Source organism: Labrus mixtus, chromosome 6, assembly GCF_963584025.1.
Source record: "Labrus mixtus chromosome 6, fLabMix1.1, whole genome shotgun sequence".
Taxonomy (NCBI): domain Eukaryota; kingdom Metazoa; phylum Chordata; class Actinopteri; order Labriformes; family Labridae; genus Labrus; species Labrus mixtus.
The window spans coordinates 8825279-8835218 of NC_083617.1; the positions used below are offsets into that span (position 1 = coordinate 8825279).

Here is a 9940-nt window from a genome sequence, read left to right on the forward strand (position 1 = left end):
CAGGCATTGTGGAAGTCTTGAGTTAAGGGTTGTCCTCAAATTGGCATGTTGTGACCAGTTATCGTGGAAAACAATAGTTTCATGCATAAAGGACAAAACTGCACCTGGAGCTCCTCAAAAGTCCACATGCTGTCGCATTAACCGTAGATCATTGAAAATCGGTGAGTCATTTTGTGCATGAACTCCTGCATATGAGAGAGTCCCTCTGCACCTTTAAGATAAAGCTAAAGACCTAGCTCTTTCATGAATACCTACTAACTTAATGATGATGGTCTCGATATCATTGATGATGATGATGGTTGTGACGACTGTTTTTGTTGATAACGATGACTTATAAGATGGTTTCTATACTGATTAGAGCTCTCAAGAACTGCCGTCAATGTTGTGCTTTGCCTCTGGTCACTTCCTGTCAGCACCTGTGTGTCCATTCGGACTCAAAGCTGATCGTTTGCTCTTACTGACATTGTTCCCTTTTTTCTAGATCCTTGCTTGTGTTGTACTTATTCTCTGATGTATGTCGCTTTGGATAAAAGCGTCTGCTAAGTGAATTGTAGAATTGTAGACTTGAGTTAAGGGTTGTCCTCAAATTGGCATGTTGTGATCAGTTATCGTGGAAAACAATAGTTTCACGCATAAAGGACCAAACGGGCAAAACTGCACCTGGAGCTCCTGAAAAGTCCACATGCCGTAGATCATTGAAAATCGGTGAGTCATTTTGTACATGAACTCCTGCATATTTAATAATGTGTACTACTGTTACTCTTTCATAAAACAATAATAAACCCTGTATTTCACAGGATAAGCACTTTGGATCCATCTCCTGCATCTAAGTCATGGTTTCAGACCACACTGGAGTAGCAGATTATCCTCAGTTAACTATTGAAATAAATTAATCATGATTTAAAAAAATTAATCGTTTGACAGCCCCTAACCAAACCAGATGTGAATTACGGCTCGCTCGGCGTTCCATACTCTACGTCATCACGGTGCGTCTTGGGGCAAGTAAACATTTCCGCTGTGTCGCGATGGACTCAAACAAGGACGAAGCGGAGCGTTGCATTAAAATAGCCCTAATTGCAGTAAACAACAATCAGCCGGACAAAGCTAGGAAATTTCTGGAGAAGGCACAGCGTCTCTTTCCGACAACTCAGGCTCAAAGTACGTCGAATAAACGTCTGTTTCGATGATTATATGTCAGATAAGGACGATCGTTGTGAAACCGAATCAGCTAACGTTAGCATTACCGACTTAACGTTACACCAGCTGCCCCCAACCGACACTGGTATTTGTAGTTTTTACCCCCCCCCCCCCCCCCCCCCCCCCCACTCGCAATTTCTGTCATGTATTTGATTAATTGCTGTTTATAAATGGGGCTTACTTAATCTTAATTTACTTTTACATCTACTTCTTTGCCGTGTTCGTTAGCAGCTACACTGCTAACCAGCTAGCATGCTCGTAATGTAAGCAGGCTCCGGGTGTATGTTGGAGTTACATGCCTTCACTCTTCCATTACAGACGTGTTGGACTCCTTAGCGCAGAATGGAAAACCTCCAGAAGAGAATGGCAGTCATGTGAACGGAGAAGGACCCACGATGAGGCACCGCGGCCAGGCAGAGGGGGCTGATGGGTCCGCTCAGGGGGCCACAGACTCGGCCAAACCATACACCGCAGAGCAGATGGAGGCAGTCAGAAAGTCAGTGTGCATGAGGATGTTACAATGTTAGAATGTTACAGTGTTACAGTGTTAGAATGTTACAATGTTAGAATGTTACAGTGTTACAGTGTTACAGTGTTACAATGTTACAGTGTTACAATGTTACAGTGTTACAGTGTTACAATGTTACAGTGTTAGAATGTTACAGTGTTACAATGTTAGAATGTTACAGTGTTACAATGTTACAGTGTTACAATGTTAGAATGTTACAGTGTTACAATGTTTCAGTGTTAGAATGTTACAATGTTACAGTGTTTCAATGTTTGTTACAATGTTACAGTGTTACAATGTTTCAGTGTTACAGTGTTACAATGTTACAGTGTTACAATGTTAGAATGTTTCAGTGTTACAATGTTTCAGTGTTACAATGTTTCAGTGTTACAGTGTTACAATGTTACAGTGTTACAATGTTACAATGTTTCAGTGTTACAGTGTTACAATGTTTCAGTGTTACAGTGTTACAATGTTACAGTGTTACAATGTTAGAATGTTACAGTGTTACAATGTTTCAGTGTTACAGTGTTACAATGTTACAGTGTTACAATGTTAGAATGTTACAGTGTTACAATGTTTCAGTGTTACAGTGTTACAATGTTAGAATGTTTCAATGTTACAATGTTTCAGTGTTACAGTGTTACAATGTCATCACCTTTTAAAAGGTGCTATATAAATAACTTTACTTATTTACCTATAATCTCAGAATAATTGTATGTTTTTCCTCAATGCAGCTCGCTCCACTGTGTCATTGACAGGTGTATCTTTAATCTTGGCTGATGTATTTGATGTCACTTCTATACATTAGAAGATGTAACTGCATGTTTTTGAGTATTGTGTTCATACCTTATATGTTTTTAAATCGCAGGATTAAAAGCTGTAAAGATTATTATCAAATTCTGGGAGTTGAAAAGACTGCTTCTGAGGAGGATCTTAAAAAGGCTTACAGAAAACTGGCGCTGAAGTTTCACCCGGATAAAAATCACGCACCGGGAGCCACAGAGGCATTCAAAGGTAAATCAATAACCTCATTTTCCTCAGCATGGTTCCATGGAGAACTAGTCAATGTAAACTGTGAGTAACTACACATTTGTGTGTGTTGTTTTAAATACCTTTCAGCTATTGGTAATGCATATGCAGTGCTGAGTAACACTGACAAACGAAGGCAGTATGACCAGTACGGAGAGGAGAGAACACACCCAACCAGACAAAGACAGCATCGTGATTTTGAAGCAGACATCTCGCCCGAGGACCTCTTCAACATGTTCTTCGGTGGAGGCTTCCCATCAAGTAAGTAGAGGCATGACAGTGAATACAGGGTCAGTCAATGTGTTGTTGCTGCACAGGCCCTAGAGTGTTTTGCTTTCCATGTTCAGAATAACATTTTTGCATGCCTCTGCAGTAATATTAGAATAAGCCAGGCTTTCTCATTGTGTTCCAGGTAGCCTGAGTCTTACCTAAGACACACTATGCTGCTGATATTTTGTGTTTGATGTCATTGTATACACATTTCTTATACCTTTTTTTTAAATGAAAATGTTCCAGAGCGTTGTCTCTCTACTACACATCATGCTATGCTCATGGGAGTGAAAGAACACATATTGAGCTTTAACATTTAATTCACATGTTTTTTTCCATGTTAAAGGCTTTATATGCAATTTTTCACACTTAAATATAATAGAAATCGAGTATATCCTCTGAAAATAACTCTGTGAGTCATGACAGTCTGCAATGGGTGTAACACCAGAGTCCCACTGTCTGTGATGCTTTCCGAGTCCTATCTTCAGTTTGTTTACATCGCACGGACAGCTGGCCGGCTCCTCCCATCGCGTATAAAAGTTGTTTAATTGAGGGACTAGAGAAAAGAAGAATAACATACTGTACTCACTGCTTAACTGCATTTCTAGATCGCGGTCTATTCGGGTAAATTTACATGCAGTGTGAAGATACGAGCATAATAAAGATCGCTAGCATTAGCATGCTAACACAACAATGTATTGTTATACATATAAAGCCTTTAATTAAATTGCTAAGATAGTTGGTCAACATTCATTCAGCTAATTGTTGCCGTTACATTGTATTTTGAGTGCACTGTCTCTTACAGTACTCAGTCCTTATCAGCGATCTTTCTCCAGTCAGACTAAACGAGACAGAGCTGCCTGACTGGATGATCAACCTTTTGATTGTCAGTATTTTCCTCATACAGAAAAAGGTTGATGTCTGTTAAAGGGGAAACAAAGTACATGAATGAACTTGAAATGAACTTCTCACTTACATCTTTCATTCATTGACAAGACTTTGTGAGATTCACAGTAACCTGAATATGGCCAGCTAGTTTGGTGTTGAATGGTGTTAAAATACAGACGGCTATCTGTTAGTTGTAAGTACCGGTTAATAAAAGTAGTACATTTTATTTAAAGGGTGTCTTTCAGAGCACTCAAGGTCACCTTACAGAGCATAGATTAAAAACAACAAAGTAACAATACATTCATAAAACTCAAATTTAATAGACACATTTTCATGCATTTTCATTATGTTGTTATAATGATTTCATACAGAGTATGATGGATTATGATCAAACAGAATTTGACAAGTTACTAAATGATTGTATAATGTAAAGACTATTTAGAGAAAATCGGTCAGTCTTACCATATACAACTAATTGCTTGACAAACATTGTTTAAAATGAACCAAACACACTTCATCAACACATTCTTCTCTCTGGCTAAATATGAGATAATGGATTGAAGGCCTGCAGACTCTTGGGCCTTGATTTCTTGTGTCTTTGGGCTGCAATCAAACTGCCAGCCTTAATGCTCAATTCTGTTTTGTTTTTTTTGCTCAGATGTGATTTTTTTTGTTTTTCAAATGTGGCCTGTATTAGACTCCCCTGGGAATTGACATATGAAAGTGGCCCGAATTTGATTTGAAAAGATCAAATTCCATGTGACTTGTGCTGTTAAAAATGTCATAAAAAAATCAGAGTCAGATAGAAGCAACCAAAAAAAAAAAAATAATCAGATTCATGTCACTTTTGGCTGCAGTGTGAACGCAGCAGTACTGAGTGCATCTGTATCTTTTCTTTTCTGAAATTCTGTTTAGGTAACGTACACGTTTACAGAAACGGAAGAATGCACTTTGCACATCATAATAGGCAAGAAAGACGAGAACAACAGAGAGATGTAAGTCCTGTTTATAATACTTTCATTGCACATGAATTTGATACCAGCTACTTTACTGTATTGTTTCTTATGAACATGTTCTAAACTGTGTGTTATTTTTCTCTCTGGACAGGGAGGTTTGGCTTTGTTCGTACAGCTGATGCCAATCTTAATCCTCATCATCGTGTCCGCCCTTAGCCAGATGATGGTCACCCAGCCCCCCTACAGCCTTAGCTACCGCCCGTAAGTGCTGCACCACTCGGAGAACTTTAAGTGACAATGTGTCAAAATGTCTCAACATCAAAAGTTCCTCACAGAATCCGTCTCACTCAAGGTTATTATTTCTCCTTCATACAATCAGGTCAGCCGGACATATTCAAAAAAGGCATACATCACACCTGAAGGTGACTTTTTATGTGGGAGATCGTTTCAATGAGGAATATTCCGGGACGAACCTAAAGGCTGTTGAGAGAAGTGTAGAAGAAGATTACATCTCCAATCTCCGAAACAACTGTTGGAAGGAAAAGCAGCAGAGTAAGTTTACATTACCCAGCAGTTTCTTTGATTAATGCTATTCTGATTGTACAGTTTTTGTCAAGTAATAGCTTAAAACTGTCAGAAAAATGAACAGAGATACCAAATATATTCAGCTTACTGCAGTTTATTTTTTTACAAAGACCAAAACGCAGAAAGTTTTAGGAAAGAAACGTGAATTATTTGTCATTTTTTTACTTCAAACTTGGATTTCTGCCAATTTTCAATCCTTGGTTTTTGTTCTTCAAGGATGAGATTAAATAATTATTTTGTGGTTGATTACATCAGCTTCCAAAGGATCAAATTATTGACCTACTCTTCTTTTTTTCCTCGTCTACCTTTTAGAGGAAGGCTTACTGTATCGTGCTCGGTACTTTGGAGACTCCGAGTTGTACCAAAGGGCACAGAGAATGGGGACTCCCAGCTGTTCTAGACTATCTGAGATTCAAGTTATATTGGACGGCTAGAAAACCACTTGCACACAAATGGGTAAGTTAAAAGACACTGTACCTACTATTGCACACAATATAATAACCTGCACAGACTTTGGTGTTTTGCATGTTGAAAGACGCTATAATTACAATTGACAGCTTTCCAGAGAATACCAAATGTTTAGGATTTCATTTCATTTAAAAAAAAAAAAACCTGCCTTGAATTTGAAATCCATTCAGGAAAACTGTAAGCTCAGATTTATATTTGTCTTATTGACACATGGATATGTAGTTGCAAGCAGGGACTGACACCGGATCACCTTTGGGAGTCAGCAGTGGGGTCTCATGTTTCCTGCAAGCACTTTTATACACCAACTCACCCCACACACTACAGCATTACCGTGTGGTGATCAAAGAAAGAAACTGGTGCATGATGATCGATCTCTGTAGCTGTTCCCATGATAAAACATTGCACATGTGATTGCGATAATGCACAACTTGTGTAGATGTTGTGGTTCCTCTGCATGTATAGTTATACTTTATAAGTCAATCATATGAGGAGTGACAGCTGCATAACTGTCAGCCATTCTTTTCTTTTAGGTTGGTCGGTACTTGAATCAAATAAGAAGAAATCGGTCGGAGCCCACTGAAATTGGAGCATATTTTTCCGCAGCAAACCAAGAGAATCAAAAATGCCTTACGTGCAGTGGGCAGCAAACTCATCAGGGAACCTCTCTGCAAACTCCGTGTAGATTGACTTCCTGTAGAACTGTGAGAAGCTTTGAGTTGACTGCTGACATTTTCTTACTCTAGTGTCTTCAGGATGGCCAGAGTCCGTCTGGCGTCGCAGTGGGGGAAAAAAGTAAGAGCGTAGTTGTCTGTTTGATGGTAAATGAAGCTGCTAAGATAAGCTTTCTCTGTCCCAGTCTGTTTTTGTTTTTCCTTTTTAACATTTTGAGAACCCTCATGGCCTTCTCATAGACAAGACGTCTGAGCCACTCACGAGGAAAAGTGTGTAATTTTTATATTTCTTACCACTGTAAATATTCATTTGACTTTTAACAGTGCAGGGTTTCTTGAAGTTAATATCATTTAATATAACGTTATTATGTGGATTTGCTTGTAGCCTGTTGGAACATAGGTAATGAAATCATTGCACAAAATAAAAGTAAACCATATTTATTAAATTAACATGCTAAAATTGTATGAAAGTTTCTTTGAATTAAATATGTCCTGTGATTGACTGTGAAAGTTTCTTCGTTTTTTTTTAATCTGAAATTATTGCTATATAATCAAATTCTATGGAGGTTAATGTAGAGGTGTTTTCAAACCAACCCGTTTTGGGGACTTTTTGGAGAGGAACTATCAACTAGAGAGTTTAGCATTTCATTATTGAACAGATTTTGAGGCGATGAAGAGTTAAGATAAGATTAAGTGATTACATCTCCTCCTGAGAGGGAAATAAATATCTAAAACATATTTCATGACTATTTACCTCAATGAGTTTCTTAAATTCTTAAACTAACTAAAATGTAACTGCTTTTTAATTTATGTACAATATCCCTTTGCAGTCCATATATAGGTTTTGAGATATTTCAGTTTTGGTCAGCACACCGGCCATTTTTGATAATGCCTATAGACACACCTCTGAGATGGAGATTTATTTTTGTGACGTTTTGTTTCATAGATCTTTATTTTTCTCAGGTTGAGATGATAAACATTATTTGATTTAAGGCTAATTTCATTTATTTTTTAACATATTGTGCTTTGCATACAATTGCAAGAGAAACTGTTTGATGTGATGCACTTTGCCTTTAAGGTTGCTCATGGTGACGGCTGGCGGAGTGATATTGCTTTAAGTGAAGTGAGGTATCGGTGTTGTTCGGTCTGTGCATGTCCTGCTTTGCTACAGACACTAAAGTTATGGAAGCGATTAGTGATCAGAATTCAAATGATGAAGCTAATTTGAAAATTCAAATGCATTAACAGAAATTCTTTTTAACTTTCAGAATATGAGTGTATTATTTGACTCAAAAATAAAATTATGATTAATTTATCTAATTTGAATTTTAGTTTTCAACTTTAAAAATGCACATTCTTTGACTAAATTAAAATGAGGAAGAAAATGGCATTTGCTTTTTCATTTTCAAAAAATGCCCCGCTTAATCTGTATCATAATTCAAATGAAAAAGCTAGTTTTAAAATGAAAATACAGTAACAGAAACATGTTTTAATTTTCAGATTATAGGTGCATTATTTGACCCATATTTAAAATGAATATTCAGTCATCCAGTTTGCATTATACTTTTACTCTCTATGTATGCATATTGTATGACATCATTCAAATGAAAACAAAAAGGTCTTTGTATGACCTAAAAAGGTCTTTGTATGTTCTGTTTCTGCATTTGAATTTTCAAATTAGCTTTATCATTTGAATTCTGATCACTAATCGCTTCCATATAAAGTAGCCTATACGAGACGCCCAGCAGAAGTTGTCCCCGTGTTTTTACTTACCCACATCCGAAGGTGTATTTGATTTACTGTAGTGTAGCACATATAGTTAAAGACAAGACAACCAAGGGTTCAACTTAAAATCAACATCACCCCTCATCAGAAGCCTATTCTAATGTGCTTTATGACAAGTCTGGATTGCTTTAAATAAGAAGACAATACCACCATGTGATAAAAAATAATTTATTTGTTCACGTTCATGAAGTCGTTGAAGATACAAAAACATGTAAGTTTTAGGTGATATTTGACTATCAAATACTTAAGTCATTCCCTTCTGGGTATGATTTTACATTCATAGGAAGTCAACGGACTCACTTTTAAACATGAGTCTTCACTGTTGAGTCACCTGCGACCAGGTGAGCAGCTGTCTTGAAACGTAGGCTTTCTTGGTTTCCATAAACCTTTGAATTTCACCAACATATACCAACAAAGAGAGATAACATTTGTATTTCAGGACCGTGTTGATACAGTGCTATTTACTGCATGTTGGGAGCCAAGGGATAGCACACAATGCTTTACTCTGCAGCCTCCTTTCATGACTTCCAGTCCAGTTTATCGGAGACTGAGCGACCGGTCAGCAGCACTCCTCTATCAGCAGCTCCCCTGAACTGTAAAGTTTCCTCTTGATCGCCCTGAAGCTCGTACTCAGCCTCAGACTCTCTTGGTGCCTTGCGATGGGTGACTTGCTCCCTTTGAAGAGACTCTGCACCTTTGGCCACAGCCCACTGGACTCCGGCCTCAGCACCAGGGTCACATGAAAAGTCGGAACCAGGGTGGCGTCCACTGCTATTTGGTCCACGGTGCACAGAGGCTCCTGGTCCCCTCGGTCCACGCACAGGTCTATGAGCGCTCCCCTGAGGCCGCAGGGCTCGCTGACAGCCAAATGGAGCAGCTCTTGGCGGACATAGTGCAGAAGACAATCGGGGAGGATGAGCTTGGAGCAGCCGAGGATGTGTGATGCCTCTGTGAGACTTCGGGTGATAGTTGCAACAACCTCTGCAGCCAAAGTCTCTTCCAGAGGGTAACAGAAGAAGCTGCTGTCTGATTCCGACAGGGACATGTCTGCTACAGATCCTGAAACAAAGAATTCAGATTTAGGGTTAATTAGAGAAAGAAAAAAGAAAAAAACTTCTTGGAGCAAACAAACAAAGAGCCTCCTCAGACAAAAGCCAGCAGAACTCACCAGTTTCACTCCTGCAGCACTGCTGATCCTCTCTGACCCTCTGGTTGATCCCTTTCAGCTCAGTCAGCCTCTGCAGCAGACTGCCCCAGGACAGCCGATTTGAACCCCGGCCCTCCGCTGGAGAAGGAGGAAAGCTTCCATCTAACGACTGGTTGCAAGAAAAAGACATATTTACGAACAAACGAAAAGGTCCTATTGTTTTTAAAAAATTAAAAAAAAAAAAAAAGTGCAATGGTGTCCTCGGACAGAGAGTCCCACTTCCCCCCCTCAGAGCCAGACCAGCTGGAAAACACACTCCGTAACAATGGAACAAAGCGTTAAATACCCCAAGCGAGAATGTCCCGCCCACTCTATATTTCAACCAATGACGTTTCAGCTCACGTTCCCAGCTCTCTACCCTGCCTGGTAACAT

General features: G+C 38.9%; 2 protein-coding genes across 2 annotated transcripts; one reads left to right on the forward strand and one right to left on the reverse strand.

Moving 5' to 3' along the window:
- Positions 1-993: 993 nt before the first annotated feature.
- dnajb12a (DnaJ heat shock protein family (Hsp40) member B12a) lies at positions 994-7085 on the forward strand. The gene is made up of 9 exons (XM_061039862.1): positions 994-1158; positions 1516-1693; positions 2577-2722; positions 2828-2998; positions 4811-4890; positions 5003-5112; positions 5231-5403; positions 5749-5892; positions 6435-7085. The coding sequence occupies exons 1-8, from the start codon at positions 1026-1028 to the stop codon at positions 5868-5870; spliced, it is 1113 nt and encodes a 370-aa protein (XP_060895845.1). The 5' UTR covers positions 994-1025; the 3' UTR covers positions 5871-5892; positions 6435-7085.
- Positions 7086-8514: 1429 nt separating this feature from the next.
- LOC132976071 (DNA damage-inducible transcript 4 protein-like) lies at positions 8515-9940 on the reverse strand. The gene is made up of 2 exons (XM_061041008.1): positions 9529-9940; positions 8515-9419 (listed from the first exon to the last, which is right to left on the reverse strand). The coding sequence occupies exons 1-2, from the start codon at positions 9938-9940 to the stop codon at positions 8920-8922; spliced, it is 912 nt and encodes a 303-aa protein (XP_060896991.1). The 3' UTR covers positions 8515-8919.

Coding starts and splice junctions, on each gene's coding strand:
- LOC132976071 (XM_061041008.1), bottom strand. CDS start 9,940: ATGTTACCAGGCAGGGTAGAGAGCTGGGAACGTGAGCTGAAACGTCAT. Junction 9,420..9,528: donor GTGCTGCAGGAGTGAAACTG/GTGAGTTCTGCT, acceptor TCTTTGTTTCAG/GATCTGTAGCAGACATGTCC.
- dnajb12a (XM_061039862.1), top strand. CDS start 1,026: ATGGACTCAAACAAGGACGAAGCGGAGCGTTGCATTAAAATAGCCCTA. Junction 1,159..1,515: donor TCCGACAACTCAGGCTCAAA/GTACGTCGAATA, acceptor CTTCCATTACAG/ACGTGTTGGACTCCTTAGCG. Junction 2,999..4,810: donor CGGTGGAGGCTTCCCATCAA/GTAAGTAGAGGC, acceptor AATTCTGTTTAG/GTAACGTACACGTTTACAGA.